The sequence below is a fragment of the Panthera pardus genome, unplaced genomic scaffold (assembly GCF_024362965.1).
Source record: "Panthera pardus isolate Hobbes unplaced genomic scaffold, ASM2436296v1 HiC_scaffold_13, whole genome shotgun sequence".
In the NCBI taxonomy this organism is placed as follows: Eukaryota; Metazoa; Chordata; class Mammalia; order Carnivora; family Felidae; genus Panthera; species Panthera pardus.
Window position 1 is genome coordinate 3,284,389 of NW_026526688.1, and position 18,312 is coordinate 3,302,700.

At 46.4% G+C, this 18,312-nt stretch overlaps 1 protein-coding gene across 5 annotated transcripts in view; it reads right to left on the minus strand.

Moving 5' to 3' along the window:
- Window positions 1–18,312, minus strand: part of CSMD1 (CUB and Sushi multiple domains 1) — a 2,004,702-nt gene that overhangs the window by 224,409 nt on the left and 1,761,981 nt on the right. For all 5 annotated transcript variants that reach the window (XM_053900776.1, XM_053900775.1, XM_053900774.1 and 2 more), the window contains 4 exons: window positions 16,843–16,938; window positions 9,703–9,906; window positions 7,100–7,224; window positions 6,645–6,741 (listed from right to left, as the gene is read on the minus strand). In XM_053900776.1, coding sequence (XP_053756751.1) covers window positions 6,645–6,741; window positions 7,100–7,224; window positions 9,703–9,906; window positions 16,843–16,938 — 522 coding nt within the window. The remainder of the gene's footprint in view (window positions 1–6,644; window positions 6,742–7,099; window positions 7,225–9,702; window positions 9,907–16,842; window positions 16,939–18,312) is intronic.

Consider the following 18,312-nt stretch of genomic DNA (forward strand, 5'->3'; position numbering starts at 1 on the left):
TATCCAGAAACTCAGCATTGGGTGCCAGAGGGGTTCTTGGCTACCGGGGTGCTGCTTTACATCTGCCAAAAGACAGAGGTGGGAAATACGCGCGCACACACACACACACACACACGCTTACACCTGTATTTTCATCGATACATATTAAAACCATGAGTTTGCACTGAGACCTCTAATTCAAATCCAAGTAGCCTGCCTCATTTCCATGTCTCTAACTCCTTTAGCAAATACGGAGAAACCTGGTTCTCACTGCCGTCACTATATTACTCAGGTCCTCAGTTCCCACGTACGTGCCCAGCCTTCTGACCTGACCAGCTACCGTCTTGCTCATCCACTCTGTGGGGTCCCTGACTGTTCCAAACACACCCAGCAAGCACACGGGAAAAGAAAGGCAGTCACAACGAAATCTGAAAATTCATGCCATCCCTCACAAAATTAACTCCAGCTAGGAAGATACCCTGCCGTGTGCACTGGGTCTGAAACCATTCATCCTTCATGGCCTCAGGAGTCTGTCCGATAGTGAATAAAGAGAAGATCATAGCCAGAAGTAAAATAAAGCTCTTCTTTTTAAATCTGGACAAATGCCACATACCCCTCAAACGAAAAAGGAGTCGGGCTTCCGACGGTGTGTGGGTGAATCATCAGGGGCCACACCAGCGTCTGTCTCGGGACTCGCTTGGAGCGGTGTGTGTGCAGAAAGAGAGAGATGGAGAGAGAGAGAAACAGTGGGCTAGGAATCAGAACCCAGGATAATTTCCCCCAAAGCTTGTGGTGCAAAGACAGAAGAACCCTCGCACACTTGGTCTCGGCCGAATCATAGGGAAGGAAAGAGACACACAGGCCTTGCCCGGTCCACTATTCCGAGGATGAATGAGTGCTAATGACTGTGACGTCATTCCTTTCCACAGTGGTGTGCTCATTATGTACCCGAGTCCAAGAGCGAGAGGCTCTCACCATCAGAAAGGCCACTACTCTTCCCTTGGGCAGCAGTAAGTAAAATAACAGAGAAACCAAAGGGTCCATATACAACTATGTAAGAGAAGCACTTTCTCCACCGTTACCATATTACATAAAATAGTACACAGTAGTCCCTCTTATCCACAGGAGGTACATTCTAAGACTCCCAGCGAATGTCTGGAACCACGGAACGTACCAAACCCTGTGTATGCTATGCATTTTGCTATACATGCACACCCATGATAAAGTGTGGCTTATAAGTGAGGCACAGTAAGAGATTAGCAACAACTAATAACAGAGTAATTATAACAGGTGCCATAGTAAAATTTATGCGAATGTGGTCTTTCCCTCAAAATATCTTACAGTCTTGCAGGCCCCCCTCTTGTGATAGTGCGAGACGGTAAGATGCCCACCTGGTGGGACAGAGTCAGGTGCATGATGCAGGCATGTGATATATAGCTATAGGTCAGCATTGACCTTCAGATAATACGTCACAAGGAGGATCGTCTTCTTCCAGGGCCGTGGCTGATCATGGGTAAGTGAGACCACGTACAGCAAAAGTACAAGTGAGGGGGGACTATTGTCATGTATGTGTAGAGTATAAATCAGGAATTTTCTCGATTATTTTTTCAACAGGGCATATTCATAAACCACGAATTATTTTTTTTCCATTAAACATACCCTTGTTATTCACAATGGCTACAACTGTAAAAAATGCTGAATTTGTGAACGTGGCTCTCACTGATATTTTTTCCCCCAATATGCATTTGTGACAAAGGCTGAAAACAGCCCAGAGGAGGAGGATGTGGTTGACTAGGCTCACTCACAAAAAAATGCTATTCTCTTGGAAGGTGAGAAGGTCTTAGAAACAACCAAATCACCCCCATCCAAACATTATTAGGTTATCTCAAAAATACATAAACCTTGGAATATTAAACCACAAGATGTAAGTGGTCTGTTTAACTTCAGAAAGAAGTGTGTCTGCAATATCATAATATTATTATATATTTGCATGTGGCATAACACTGTATATTATTTAATGCAATTGATTTTAAATATAAAGAAGTTCAATCTAAGTGCATGGGAAAAGACTGTCAGACAGACTCTTTTAATTTGGTAGAAGACATTATATAAAATAATGTATCATGTTATTAGTTCCAATTAGATGACTTCAAACTGGATTTATATCTTCACATGTTATTTATTAATGACTTTTTCTTTTGATCACATTGCTTGCTCACCCGCTTTTATTTAACTTAATATTAGTTTTCTTAAAAGCTTACATCTTTGCATTTTTGCAAGGAAGTTTGCAATACATCTGCATTTTGCATTTTTGGTTAGAACTTTTACAAGAAGTTTGCATCTTACATTTTGCAAGAAAGTTGATAGCAACAGCAAACTCCATGATGATTTTTTTCGGAGGAATTTCTTAATCCCAACCTTGACACACAACAAATCCTTATTTCTATTTCGGAAAAGAATACAGGCTACGTATCGACGATTATCTTAGAGATGTTTTAGGCTCAGGTACCTCTATGCCACCACATCTATTATAAAAATCACTCGAGCCAACATGTATCATAAAATACTGTGATCAAAGGCAGATATTATGAGGACAGAGAACAATGTTATAAAACTTACACATCATCTATATTTTCTTAAGACTTTACTAAGTAGTTTTTTGTTATTCCTTTTATATGTGACATCTCAGAATGATAAAGAATCAAAATAGTGGTGTATTCTCTGCTCGCACTGTTAATATGTGGTTCTGTGTAGTAAACGAACTGTCTGCTCTTTGTTCCTGGTATCCAGACAGTAACCTCCTACCCTTGGACTGTTCTGACAGGAACGTCTTTGTTATTCCAGGTGGGCTCCTTAGACCACACCGGAGTTTATGGTAGCTCTGCTTATGATCACGTGTATCAAAAAGTAGGGTGGTGGCTGGGCATGTGGGAAGGACAGCCATGCGCTTAGCGGCTTGGGGTTTTGAGCCAGATGATGTCAGCCTGACCTCCCAACCTCTGTGGGGTAAGGAGCTGAAGACCGAATCGAATCTTGTAGCCAGGGACTGAATGGATCGTGCCTCCGTAATGAAAACCCAGTGGAAAGTCTGGAGAGCAGAGCTCAGGAGAGCTTCCAGGTGGGTGATACACATTGGTGTGCCTGGAAAGTGACATGTCCTGAGGACACGGAAGGCTCATGTTTGAGACCCTCCCAGATGCCGCTCTATGAGTCACTTCATCTGGCTGTTCCTGATATGATTACTTTACAATACACTTTATTTATTAGCAGATTGCCTTCTCATGTCCTGTGAGCTATGTAAGAGAATGATTCAAACTAAGATAAACCCCTGAGTTTTTAGCCAGTCGGTCAAAGGGCGGGTGGTCCAAGGACACTGAGCGTGGGACTGGGGTCTCAGGGGAGTTGGAAAACCATGCCTTCAACCCATGCAGTGTGTGCCAACTCCTGGTGGTTGTGCTCAGAATTGCATTGCAATGGTATTTATGCCAAATAGGTTTTAAATGATGGAGATTAAGGAAGGCACCTGTGATGAGCACTGGGTGTTATAGTGAAGTGCGATATTGAATCAAATGCTATAGTGAATCGCTATATTGTACACCTGAAACTAACATCACACTCCATGTGAGCTAACTGGAATTGAAATAGAAACCTGGAAAAAAAATTGAAAAGTGTAGCCAACATCTACACATTTAGCTAGAGACAGTGTTTATTATTAAAAGTAAACCCGATTTTTAGTTAGAAATGCATCTTGACGTCTACATCAATTGACTTAGTATGTTTAAATTTGTACACGTGAAATATCAGAAAAATAAGGTTCTGTTCTCCTGACTAATTCCAAAAACTAAAATAAGAAAGAGAAGATTGGTATTGTTCTTCTTTGCCACATACGTAGGCAATGTGTTTACTTCTTTTATTATTATCATTTTTACTAGCATTTAGGAAGTCATTCCTGCTAACCTTAGTCAATCAACCATACAACTGCCTTGCTGTATACAAAGAACATGTACACACGTTGTATGTAAATGTGTTCAGCAACACACTCGTGCCTCAGAAAATTAGGTGGAAAAATTCATTCAAGGTTAAACCCTTCTTTTGGAGAAATCAACCTATTCCTAATATTAAGTAAGAAATATAACATCACACATCTGAAGCTAAGTTCACACACAGTGGACAGTAGTTATTCCAGAGAAGGCTTAATCCAGGCTGATGTACATTAGTTGATACATAAAAAATAGATGTGAATGATGAAATTTGAACTTCAGATAAAAAATCGCAAAAGATATACCTTGGAAGCAAGTTTTACTCAAGAAAATCGTAAGGAAGAGAAAGTATGTTTACCATTTTGTTCTCCGTTTATTGAACAAATTCCACGTATAAGTGGACCCCTGTGGTTCAAACCCATGTTGTTCAAGGGTTCACTGTATAATAGACAGACACACTAAACCACAGGGTTTCACTGCCTGAAGCATTTCTTCTCTCTTGGATTTATCTGCCCATGTTTTACTCATCTGTTAAGATGTTATAATTTTCCCCAGATATTTTATGCCATCCGTTAAGACATTTCTTCGTTTGTTCCCCCAAATCCTAGGCAAATGCAGCTTTTGACCTCCTTCATCACCCAACACCTGCCTGTGGTCTTACATCTTCGCCAAAAGTTACAGGTATTACCAGGTTACGTTATATTTATATATGATGAAAACATGTATGATTATGATTATGAACATTATTATGTTTGCCGTCTGCATACGGATGTGCAAGTGTGTTGTTTTTTGTGACAGACTTTTTTATTCCCCAAAACAAACATGGTGCCTGATATGTGCATCATACTGACACATAGGAGGCGGTGTGAAAAATCGCAGGCCAAGCTAGACTGCGACAGGCGCTATGCGGTGGGGGCAGGACGTGAACCTTTCCAGGGAAGACAGCACAGCAGATGAGGCGTGCAGGTCTGGAAGGGGCAGTCGCACATAAACGTCCCCAAAGATACACCATGCAAAGTCAGACCAACACAGGTGGCGTGTGAGGGGTGATACTTTCTACTGGCATTGGCTCACACTAAACTTTAAATGGTCCCGTAAAAAGATGTTTTCATTGGCTGACAGCCAGAGACAACTCTGGAGTAACTTAAGAAGTCGTGGTAAGATCACAGCTGTCGCGAGCACCGCAAACAGCCTGCCCGTCACCCACTTTTCTTTCGGCGCCTGCCGAGCGACAGGATGGAGTTATCTCCAGACGCGGCTGAGATAAGCGGGAGACGTCGTTCGGGCTCGTGCCACACAAGGAGCCGTCTGTGGGGCCGGGTGCACTCTTAGAAAAGCTCGTAGTTTTCTGTGCAATCCTGGTTAATTCTCAAACGTGGAGATCTTTGCTCCTCAGTTGTAAGACAAGGGCAAGGACAGCACTTCGCGCAGAGTGCGATTTTTAGGACTCTGTTAGCCTGGCCCTATCAGGGCTCAGTAAAGGTCATGATGATGATGATGGTGACAGGGAAGATGGTGATCTTGATAACAGCTACTGTCAAGATTTTTAAAAATTGTTTAAGGTTTATTTACTTTGAGAGAGAGAGACAGACAGACAGAGACAGAGAAGAGAGGGAGAGAGAGAGAGAGAGAGTGCCGGAAAGGGGCAGAGAGAGAGGGAGACAGAGACAGAGAAGAGAGGGAGAGAGAGAGAGAGAGAGTGCGCTGGAAAGGGGCAGAGAGAGAGGGAGACAGAAACAGAGAAGAAAGGGAGAGAGAGGGAGAGAGAGAGAGAGAGAGAGAGAGAGAGAGCCAGAAAGGGGCAGAGAGAGAGGGAGACAGAGACAGAGAAGAGAGGGAGAGAGAGAGAGAGTGCCGGAAAGGGGCAGAGAGAGAGGGAGAGAGAGAATCCTAAGCAGGGTCCGCGCTGTCAGCACAGAGCCCAACATGGGTCTCGAACTCACAAACCGTGACATCATGACCCGAGCCAAGACCAAGAGTCAGATGCTTACGGACTGGGCCACCCACGCGCCCCTCTGTCGGGAATTTTGATACGTTGGTGCTGTTCAGGGCGGAGGAAACAAGATAACCTCCCAGTAGAAAAGAAAGGGAAGAGAGAGCTGGGCGGTACTGCTTACCACCAGGGCGAGGAGGGAGACGCCAAGGCCAACCCGGAAGCAGTTTCCGGGGACCCGGCAGGTGGAAGAAAGAGAAAGGAGGGGCTGCCTACACTTCAGGTCTGGGGACATCTGCCGTCAAGGGCGGAGCTGCTCTGCAAACCTGGCGGGTCCCAAAGCACTACAGATCTCAGGCCTCGAAGCTGCAAACCACGGAGTACAATTTCCTGGACGGCCCGATCTCAGCACATCTCTTCGCAGGAACTGTGAACCGTGACCTACTCTTTGCTTCACCCCTACCTGCCATCACTACCCCTGGGTCCCTCGTCCCCCGGCCTCAGACTGTCACACGCAAACACGGTCTACCTGCTACCTCCCCAGCGTGAGTCCCGCTCACTGGGAACAAAGCTGTCTCTCGGCTCACCTGTGGTCTCGCTCTAAGACTGTCAACGCTAGATGAGCGAATGTGGATGTGCGCACGAGTGTTGTAGGAAAACGTCTACAGGGAACGTTTTGTGGCTGTTGCTCATTTCGTTAGTGTTTGATGATTCTGATTCACAAAGACGAGAGGGAACTGGTGTCAGCGTACCTGAGAAGCTTCCCAGTCTGGGCGCGGTCATGTCCCCTCCGTCGTAAATCTCCAGAGAGTCCCAGTTCTGCTCCGTGGCAAAACTGATCACTTGAATCTAGCAAACAACAGTGTTCAGTTACTAAGTATTTTCGGCTTAAAGAAATTTGCCTGATCATGCAGGGTTTTTCCATGAAACTTAATACATACACCAAAGAGAAAGGTGAAACCCCACAAAATAAACCATGAAGTGACATTTGCAAATTTCTACAAACGGCACTTTGGGCAGCTTTTATCCCCTAAATCTATTGGTTTTAATCCCAAGTTTAGAAGTGTGATTAGAAGCATGTTGTAGAAGAAGTAAGAAAAGGGAAAGAGGTTATGGTTTAAGTATTTAAAAATAACCAACGAAACAAGAAAACAAACACAGAAAGCAAGCCCCGTGCATTCAGGCGCTCTGGGCTTGAGGGGCTTACCTGGATTCCTGATCCCTCCGTAACTATGATTTTCCAGATACAGTTTAAGTTGTTACCATATGGTTCAGGATAGCCGGGGGATAAAATGGTACCTCTGCGCTGAGTGAAATTGCCACTGCAGGGGACTAAAAGACAGAACCGTATCTCATAAAAATAAAGTACAGCAAAGGACAGCATTAATTTCATGCTTAGCGTTTCTTTGCTGTGTGATCACATATTAAGAGACATTTGGCACGGAGTACGGTCCTTTCAATGGCATGTGGTGGCCAAGGTCAAATTCAGTCTATTCTCTTACCAATTCCCAGTATCATTGATTATTGCCTACCACAGTACCAAGGTTTACAGATCTGGTGTCTAAAAGCAAACCTCTTCAGGCTAAGAAGGGACTGTACCTGACAGGGACATCTCGGAAGTGACTCCTGTTCAGAATAATTTTATCTGGATGATTTAAGGAGCTTTGCAGACTATTGCCTTCCATATGCAGACAAGCAACCCCAATGAGAGTAAGGGGATTTATGAGCAAATCAGGGGAGAAGAGACGCTGAAAACGTACAAGTGAATTCAAGACCTCATCACGACTGCTCTCGAGGTTGTCACGCAAAATGAAACAAATAAACTATAACTAACAAGGCCATTGTTATTCGGGCGGCATTAACCTGTTACTTTTCAAGCCTTCATCAGCACAAATTTATTAAGAGGACATTATGCGAGACACCAGATCAACATTCTAACGATTCTTCCCCAAAAGGAAATTATGCTCTATACCCAGGGCTTGAGAGTTAATGGCGTACTTGATAGGTTTTGTGCAAGAAAACGTGTTTCATCCTCATTAATCTAATGAGTTGTTTCGTGAGACACAGTGACTTTTAGCGTGGAGCCGCTCCGCCGCTATTTCAGAGGAAACACGTTGCTTTTTGAACAGGTCTGGAGCGGGATCAGGCTGTGCACACTGGACGTGAGCATCGGAAGCTGCTTCGTCCAGCCGTGAAGCTGGAGGGAACAGCCTTGTGCACGCTGTCACGCCTTGTGGACACACGCACGCCGTCACACCCGCGGGCGCACACACTGTCACACCTGCGAGCGCACACGCTGTCACACCCACGGGCACACACACGGTCACACCCGCGGGCACGCACGCTGTCACACCCACGGGCATGCACGCTGTCACGCCTTGTGGACACACGCATGCCGTCACACCCGCGGGCGCACACACTGTCACACCTGCGAGCGCACACGCTGTCACACCCACGGGCACACACACGGTCACACCCGCGGGCACGCACGCTGTCACACCCACGGGCATGCACGCTGTCACGCCTTGTGGACACACGCACGCCGTAACACCCGCGGGCGCACACACTTCACACCTGTGAGCGCACACGCTGTCACACCCACGGGCACACACACGGTCACACCCGCGGGCACGCACGCTGTCACACCCACGGGCATGCACGCTGTCACGCCTTGTGGACACACGCACGCCGTCACACCCGCAGGCGCACACACTGTCACACCTGCGAGCGCACACGCTGTCACACCCACGGGCACACACACGGTCACACCCGCGGGCACGCACGCTGTCACACCCACGGGCATGCACGCTGTCACGCCTTGTGGACACACGCACGCCGTCACACCCGCGGGCGCACACACTTCACACCTGCGAGCGCACACGCTGTCACACCCACGGGCACACACACGGTCACACCCGCGGGCACGCACGCTGTCACACCCACGGGCATGCACGCTGTCACGCCTTGTGGACACACGTACGCCGTCACACCCGCGGGTGCACACACTGTCACACCCGCGGGCGCACACACTGTCACACCCGCGAGCGCACACGCTGTCACACCCACGGGCACACACACGGTCACGCCCGCGGGCACGCACGCTGTCACACCCACGGGCATGCACGCTGTCACGCCTTGTGGACACACGCACGCCGTCACACCCGCGGGCGCACACACTGTCACACCTGCGAGCGCACACGCTGTCACACCCACGGGCACACACACGGTCACGCCCGCGGGCACGCACGCTGTCACACCCACGGGCATGCACGCTGTCACGCCTTGTGGACACACGCACGCCGTCACACCCGCGGGCGCACACACTTCACACCTGTGAGCGCACACGCTGTCACACCCGTGGGCACGCACGCTGTCACACCCACGGGCATGCACGCTGTCACGCCTTGTGGACACACGCACGCCGTCACACCCGCGGGCGCACACACTTCACACCTGTGAGCGCACACGCTGTCACACCCACGGGCACACACACGGTCACACCCGCGGGCACGCACGCTGTCACACCCACGGGCATGCACGCTGTCACGCCTTGTGGACACACGCACGCCGTCACACCCGCGGGCGCACACACTTCACACCTGTGAGCGCACACGCTGTCACACCCACGGGCACACCCACGGTCACACCCGCCGGCACGCACGCTGTCACACCCACGGGCATGCACGCTGTCACGCCTTGTGGACACACGCACGCCGTCACACCCGCGGGTGCACACGCTGTCACACCCGCGGGCAGACATACCATCACACCCACGAGCACACACGCCGTCACACCCGCGGGCACACTTACCCACGCAGCTCGGGATTGTGTCGTTCCACTGAGCTAACGCGTTAGGCACGGCCTGGCAGCGGATGGCGGTGGAGCCCTGAAGGAGGTACCCCGGGTTGCACTCGAATCGAACAATCGAACCGGCCGAGAACTCGGAGCCAATTCTCCGCCCGTATCTGGGCTCGGGGACAGAGCTGCACTGGGTATCGCTGGTCCGAGGGACAGCTAGAAGAAAACACACAACACGGCCATCGGTGTCTTCCCGGGGAAGCCCCACCATTTCCTTGGAAAAGGAGTCGAGAGAGTCTAGAATGAGTTTATGTTAATACAGAAATCAGTAACGCCTTCCGCAGGGTCTAGAGGGAACGATGTGGGGAGCACTTCCATACCTGCATCCAACTTCTTACCAACCCCAAGGACCGCCTTCTATTCTCCTTTCAGAGGAGTTAAACGCGGCATCAGGAGCACTGGCGCCTTATGAGACCTGAGTGATATGCAGGCAATTAAAATTAATTAAGCGCCCAAATCACTGTGCTCATGATAACGAGGTGCCTCAGAGCTTGTACTTACCCTCAAAGACCTTACAGTCTAGTGAGTATAATACGGCTATTGTGATGTAATAACAAAATTAAAAACACAACTACCGGATGACCCAGCACTTCTGCGTATGCATCCACTTCTGCGGATATATCCCCCAAAACACTGAAATCAGGAGCTCAAAGACCTGTCTGCACCCACGTGTCCACCACAGCCTTCTTCACAGTAGCCACGCTGTGGAGACAACCTAAGTGTCCCATGAGTGGGTGAAGGGACAGAGAAAACGTGTAACGTCCATACAAGGGAACACCGTTTAGCCTTAAAACAGAAATAAATGCTGCCATTCGCAACAACACACGTGTTCCTTCCACCTCTGGATAAAAGTCAAGATGGCCAACCACACGGCCCGCCCCACCCCCAACAGCCCCTCTGGCGAAGCAAAATCACACTGCCTTTAGTCCCGTCCCAAATCACCTGGCACAAACCTCAATCCCATAACCAGTCCCTCCCGGAACTCCCTTTCTGAGACACCCCCAGGGTCTCCCTGGGCTGTGGTTTTCGTTGAGGTCTGGTCTTCGGCTGACAGTCACGGGCAGGTGAGCCTCGTTCCAGTGTGAGGTGAGGGGTCTGTTAGGTTGTATAGTGGAATCTACTGTCTGTGAGACATTGTTCTGCTTCCCAAAAGGGGCACGGGTAAAGTTTGGAATATACTTCAGCTCGCAGAGACGTCTGTTACTCCAGAACAACTCGCTGAGAAACAGATCCACAAGGTATGGGCATGAAAACTCCATGATCTGTTTTTATTCTCTGCAGCTAAAGGACGTTTGTATGTATCGTGTCCAGGATCCTCTTCAATCTATGCATGTCTTCATCCAACGGTGCCCCCCTCTGACAGTGTGCTCGCGTTGTTTTCCCGAAGAACAGTGGTCCATGTTCACACTGCTTTTCCTAACATGGGGACATCAGGTTTTGCATTGAACCCGACCAGTGACAGGCAGCATCTGAGTAACTGCTCCTAAGAAAGCAAGTCTACGAGACGGAGTCAGAAGGCGATTCTGATGCAAAGTTAATAAAATTATATACCAAGCACTACAGTTGAAACAATGATACATCAGAATGGCTCTTTTTTAGAAGAAAAACAGAATGCAGAATAACTATATCATAATAAAAATTGCTGAAAATTCCTATTTGTCATATTTATATGTCTCAGCATTTTGGTGCAGTTGAACAAGAAGCGTGAGGGCCAAAGAGGAAATAAATAAAGACCGTCCCATGGAGGCGTCTTCCTCCATGTTTGCTGCTGTTGTTACCAAAATGGAGAAATGTCTCCAATGGCAATTTTTCTCCTTGTCCTGAATTACACGAAAAACACCCGGCTACTGATAGCAAACGCTGCACGCTTATCTAAGAAGCCTCAAACACAGTGACGTTTCTATTTCTAATAATACATTAATATTTCATAAATATGCGAGCACTTTTTCCAGGGCATCACTGCCACTCCAGGCCCCGTACACGGGGACAACACACCATCAAGGGTCACTCGGACACAGGCCACTATTCAGCCTTTCCTCATGAACTTCATGGTTGTCCTTTTTTAAGGAAACGAAGATAAATGAACAACACCTACATCTGGGTGATATTATGAAGGTTGTTCTTTAGAGGAAGAAGTTTCCCCAGTGAGGAGAAGAACAATTTTAAGTCTCTGGAAAGTGGGGCCGAAGCAGGCACAGACGACCTCAAACGTCCATGCACCATCTGGGGAGCATCCAACAGCATTCAGCCACTTTCCCTATCGGCCCGGTCCGGTCCCTGCCCTTCACCTGGATGTTTCGGGCAGCATCAGGGAGAAATTCCGTCCTCTGTGGTTACTACCCTGTATCTTTTAGTCAATGTTTCACACTGTGGTGAAGCAAGAGGGGAATCAGCCCAGCGGAAAGGAAACGGGGACTGAGGTCGGCTCAGGAGAGAAGGTGCCGGACAGAACGACAAGTGACGGCCACGGCAGGTGCGCTGTGCTGGTGCGGGGGCTGGGGGCTGCTCTCGGGCTTTCAGAGCACCCACCGCGAGGGGAAGCCAGAGCCTAACGTCACGTGGTGGGTCCTTCGCCCGAAGCCACTGCCAGAGCTCAGCCCAGGTCTGCGCACGTGGCTCCTTCACCGCCCATCTTTCAGAGCAGGTATGACGACAAAACCAGACACCGACAATAACGTAGTAACAAACCCGAATGCCCGCAGCAGTCACTTGGCCACTCTAAGGGAGGCTGGCTTGCCTGTTTCTTTAGTGATGGGGGATATTTTCTATTTCTCAAAATCATTCTGTTTGGGTAGTTGAAAAATCGGATTCGACAAGCCATCACTCGTCAGTGAATTCAAGCATACATCACTGAATTATGAACAAAACTTTATGCTCAGTCTTTTTTGTAAGAAGTATGCATTTTATAAGCTCTTTATACAAAATGCGAGTCTCTTCGAAGTAGAAAACCTTATAATTTATGTCATCTAAAAGGAGATGAGGTTTGGGGAAAATCAGTAAAGACATGTACTTAAACAACTGGGAAGGACCTCACGTGGAAATTTTCATGTCAATTTCTTTCTACCCAAACTCAGAAAAAGTGCTTCCTGCTTCCAGGTTGTTTATCTGTTAATTTCACTGCTAAGGGCAGTGAGTCTTGCTGTAGGAGGTAGGAGACCCTGGGACAGGAAAGCCCCAAGCTAGTGAATCTGGGAGACCGGGAGGCCAGAAGGCCAGGAAGCGGGAGGCTGCTTCAGATGGGGATCTGGAATGGACCTGTCCACACAGCAAATGTGTCCAGAAAGATGGAAACTCGGCCAACTGACACTTGTAAGTTGTGCACTCAGGGGAAGCTTGCTATAAACACATGGCCTCCTTTCCCTCCTGAAATATTCAGGATGTCCTACCTGGTTTACTAACTTTGGTGTGAATGACTTATTTTGAGAGAACTTAATGAAGTGCTGAATCCTGCACGGAAATACCCAAGAAAAATGGATGATCTGTGCAAACAGCCAGGCACAAATATAAGAGAGTTAAAAATAGTAGTACACTCATGAGACACTGTCGACTGCCGAGTTTAATATAGACGCATTCAGTCACGTGCACACACAGAGCATGGCGGGGGTGGGGGGGGTTGTGCAGATGGTTTTTAACCACCCTGCCATAAATTAGCATGTGCCTCAGAGTAAGCAGGAGAGGACAGGAGACTTATCTGCTCTGCCTCAGTCGTCTCTGTGGCCACGCACGTCGGCTCTTGTGTTGTTTCCAATATTGCTAAGGTTGATTCTGTTATTAAAAGGTGTGTATTTGGGGCACCTGGGTGGCTCACTTGGCTCAAGGTCAGACTTTAGCTCACGTCATGATCTTGTTCGTGAGTTCGAGCCTCACGTCGGGCTCTGTGCTGACAGCTCAGAGCCACGAGCCTGCCTTGGATTCTGTTTCTCCCTCTCTCTGCCCCTTCCCTGCTCATGCTCTGTCTCTCTCTCTCTCTCAAAAATAAATAAACATTAAAAAAACCTGAAAAAAAAGTGTGTATTTGGAGCCCCCAAAAAATCTACAAATGCAACATAAGCACATCATAATATAGACTAAAAGGGCTCTTCTAACACCAGAGGAACCAGACTGTGCTCAATTTATTAAGGAACAGTAGGTGAGTGTTCCACATGGTGGGTTTCTTAGGGTGACATGAATTTTGATTTTCTCGCTGCCCCCAGAATACACTGACTTTACGCGTGATCCATTTTCTGCGGAGTGCCAAAGATTATCAAAATGTACAGAATCCCCTTTGCTGACTGCAGTCCTGCCAGTGTGTAGGTCTGGGAGCTCAGGGAGGGAGGGCTCAGGAATCGCTGGGTGCTGGGGGAGGAGGGAGGGGACACCCTCTCAGGTTGCCTGAAAGGAAATCCAAGAAGCCACTTGAACGCATTCACATCGGAAAGCGAGGCGTGCTCCTGCCGTGTCTTCAGGGAACTTTGTTTATGTAGGACAAACATCAACAGCGGTCCAGCTGGGAAACCGAAATGTTAGCACAGCCCCAGGGACCCTCACACTCCCGGAGAATCTCCAGATGTCTGTTCCTGGTAGGTTCTACCAACAGCTTTTGCTTCTCGACTCAACTGTCACATCGCCGAGGTGTGTGGTGGCTGAATGCAAGGGGGATGCAAGGTGGCCCCAGGAGGAATGACTCCTGAGCCACCTGCTGTAAAAGGTGCCTGCCTGTCACTGAAATGCACCATGTCTTCTCCGTCTCCATCCACACTACTGCTTGTAGGACCCGTGACCTAGAAAGTAGTTCCTCCACCCCGAGTAGATAGCGTCCTTGAGTGTTCAATTCAACAGCACCAAGCAGCTGGACGAAGGGCTTCACAGGTACTGAGTCGTCACTGACAAACTAATGTGGGACAGGTATTTAAAGCACCGGATTAGGAAGGGATCCCCTCCATTCGCCTCTTTTGGGGTGCTCGTGGGTCCTAACTCACTGTCTTTCCCACTTCTGACCTTTCAAATAGACCCTTCTGCCTCTAAGGGGTGTGGAAAGCAAAGGAAAACCAGCAAAGACATAAGCTAATTAGGACACTTTGTAAAACAAAGTCTACATCCATTTCTCCACAGGATCAGAAAGATGGAAACATCTTCATTACTTAGGCCTCATTATTAAGCGGGCGGCATGGAGGGCCGGGGAGTGGAGCGCAAGAGGCAGTGATGCTGGAACGCCTGGGTCAAGTCCGGGTTCCCTGCACCCTGACCTCGCTACCTACTTTGCCACCGATGTCTCTAACAGGTGCAGAAACTCCCCATGCAATTTAAAGCTTTAGTGAGTCAGGAAAGAATGAAGCCGTAAGTGGTATTCGAACGTGCTATTCAAAAAGTTTTTAAACAATGGATTTCATGTAATTTCTTGGCTCCCACGTAACCAGCATCTTTCAGAAAGTAATATTCAATTTAACTTTTCAGATGTATTGAAAACGTCCCCAGGTGTTCTCAAGTGATTTATAAACTGCATTCATGATTCTAGTTCTTTGCTTCCAAGGGATTTAGCTTTGATAAAAAGACAATTTTTGCATAAACTCACTATAGGAACAAAGCAAGAAAAGGAGGTATATTGAGACTTTATAAAATATTGAGGGTGTTAGAGTCATTATATACTCTTAAGGACAAGGAAAACATATTCCTCCTATAAATGATTTTCTTTTCTTACCACTTTTCTGTTTTCATTCATTTTAATGGCGATATGTTACTTGAAGCCAAGAAACATACCTTTTAAAGTCGTGACTTCTGAGGACAGTATTTGTAAGTAGGATAGAGTTAGGGTCATTTGCCTCAGATATTTTATTCGATGTCTAATCTTTATCAAAAAGGAAGGAAAGCCCCTTATCAAGACAGTCAATGTCAGTAGCTTAAATGTCTCCAGGTTAAAAAGTGTACTTAAGGCGCTATTCCTTCTCATTCCTTTACACATCATCTTGTTCCTGAGCAGTGAGGTTTTTATGATGAAATATTGTATAGTTTATAGATTTTAGGAAAACATTTTGAGGGCATGGGTCTTGCAGCGTGAGAGTATTAGAAATGAGTTGTAAGTGAAATGACAGATTGCTATTTTCCGTAATTTTTTTTTTCTTTTTTTACAAACACTATGATGTCAAGCTTGTTTTCCAAAGTCTTTAGTAAAGGACAGAAGCTACTGGCACCTGGGGCTTCCCCGCCACTTGCCACTTCCGAGGAAAATAGCTAAGAGGGGCGAGTAATCTCTGTAGCCTCAAGCAAAATTGAGACCAGGAAAAACTAAGTCTTTCTTCCTGTTTTAGAACACACAGTTTATCCACCAAGATGGTAATCTCTCTCACATCTCAAGCTTCACGGCCATTACAACCTACATCCAAAGACCCGCTCTGTGCTTCTGAAAGTGTATAAACAGTTGTCATGGATTTTTGTCAAGTTCATGCACTGAATAGACAAGACAAAGGTAGACTCTAGAGATAGAAAACAAAACAGTCCTCATTGTTTAGAAACTTGGCACAATCTCAAACATTTTGAATAAGCTCCAATTTCAGAAATAAGTATAAAGGTGTCAAGGTGCAAAAGTTAACAGAACAAATAAGACAAAATGGGTGTTTAGAGTCACGGAGGCACGGACGGTATTTTGGGTTTTGCTTGATTTCGTTAAGTTGCCTTTTCGACTTCCTTTTTTTACGGGAAGATCTGGAATTGTAAAATGTGCTTTAAATGTATTTCACGAAAGCAGGTACTGAAATCTAAACTCTTATGAGACATTTTACTGAGTTACATAAACTATAATATACATGCAATCCTTTTGCAAAGTATAAAGTGCCAGACAAAGGGGATTTGATCAGTAAGTGTTTCCTGATGATGCCAGATAAATGAGGTGTCATTGTGTCTTTGCAGGAGAAATATCGTATATATTTAAGTGTCAGAAAGCAAAATTGTGATATTTTTATTAAATCGTTTTATTATAAACATATGAATACCTTCAATTTCCTAAGTATTAAAAAAAACACACACAATGCAGAAATGGCTAGTGCTTTAACTGAAAATAGCAGTATGTCTGATGTCGGGGAGGGCAGAGCAGTGTGCTCAGTGACCTTTGACCCTTACCTTGGTAAACAAAGTGGAAACCCCGGGCAGATGAACCGCTCTTTGCACTGAATCGGAGAAGAATCTGATTTGATGTCGCCAATGGCAATGTTTCACCTAACGAAGAAAACCAGAGGTAATTAGTGGGATCCGTAGAATACACTGTGGGGTGGTGGCAAATATTTTGGAAAATAACTATTATTAACTCGGAATTTCACTCTCAACTGTTGTACTCTTATCAGATCTCCCTTTGGGTTTAGGACCCAGACGCATTGTTTCTATCAAGATTTTAAAACTGGTCTTGCCTGTTCGTTCTATTAAAATGTGGATTTAATCAATATCTCACTTATGCTTCCTTCTGAAGCAGGCACTGATCGTAAGTCTGTTAGCTGACAAAGTGGGAAATACAAGAATCATATTTATCAGTAGCTCAGAATCAACTTTATTTGACAGTTACTTGCTAGGATTTTACTTCAATTAAGAAAATTAAGAAAATATGAATCTAAACTTGTTTAAAAATACTAAACCATTTAGATTCAGAAAAAATAAATTTATGAAATATATTTTTACCTTTTAAAGTACACCCACTATACAGGAATGGTCTCTCTCACGTGCCACTAAGGAGCATATGAATGACATAAGCATTTCAGAGGTGAATTTGTCAATAGGTAACAGTACTTTAAATCTGTATCTTCTGGGGGCGCCTGGGCGGCTCAGTCGGTTAAGCTTCCGACTTTGGCGCAGGTCATGATCTCACGGTTCGTGGGTTCAAGCCCCACATCGGGCTCTGTGCTGACAGCTAGGAGGCTGGAGCCTGCTTCCGATTCTGTGTCTCCCTTTCTCTCTGCCCCTCCCCCACTCAGACTCTGTCTGTGTCTAAGATAACATAACATAACATAACATAACATAACATAACATAAATCTGTATCTTCTGATGCGTTTCTCGATGTTCCATCATCGGACATTGGCAGAAAAGAACAAGACAGGTCTTAAGAACCTTGGTTAACAACAGTGAAAAACAGGAAATAATCAAACTTAGTCTTGGTTGGCAAGATCAGGGATGACACCATAGTGACTGCACAAACCTTGCAGTTTGCCCAGGGTCCCAATCCATGAGGGGCTAATTAAATTGTGCTGCGCTAATCAACTGAATCCTATTCAGCACTAAAACGCATCACTTTCGGTCTATATACTTTTTCGTAGGGAAAGAACTGCAGATGTGATTTTCAATAAAAGTGTGGCGTACAAAATGAGTTTGAAATAGCATCGCGTTTTATGCAGCCCCATGTACGTTTACGCGCATTTACACACGCACACATTCATCCGTGTATGTGTATACACGTACGCACCCGTGTACTTGTGGGAGTGTGATGAATCTCTATACGCACGTATTTAAAGGTTGGCAAGGATTGAGACCACAATATTGATACTGCTTATCTCCAGGAAGATTAGGGGACATGGGATAGAAAATAGAACACACAAGATCATTTA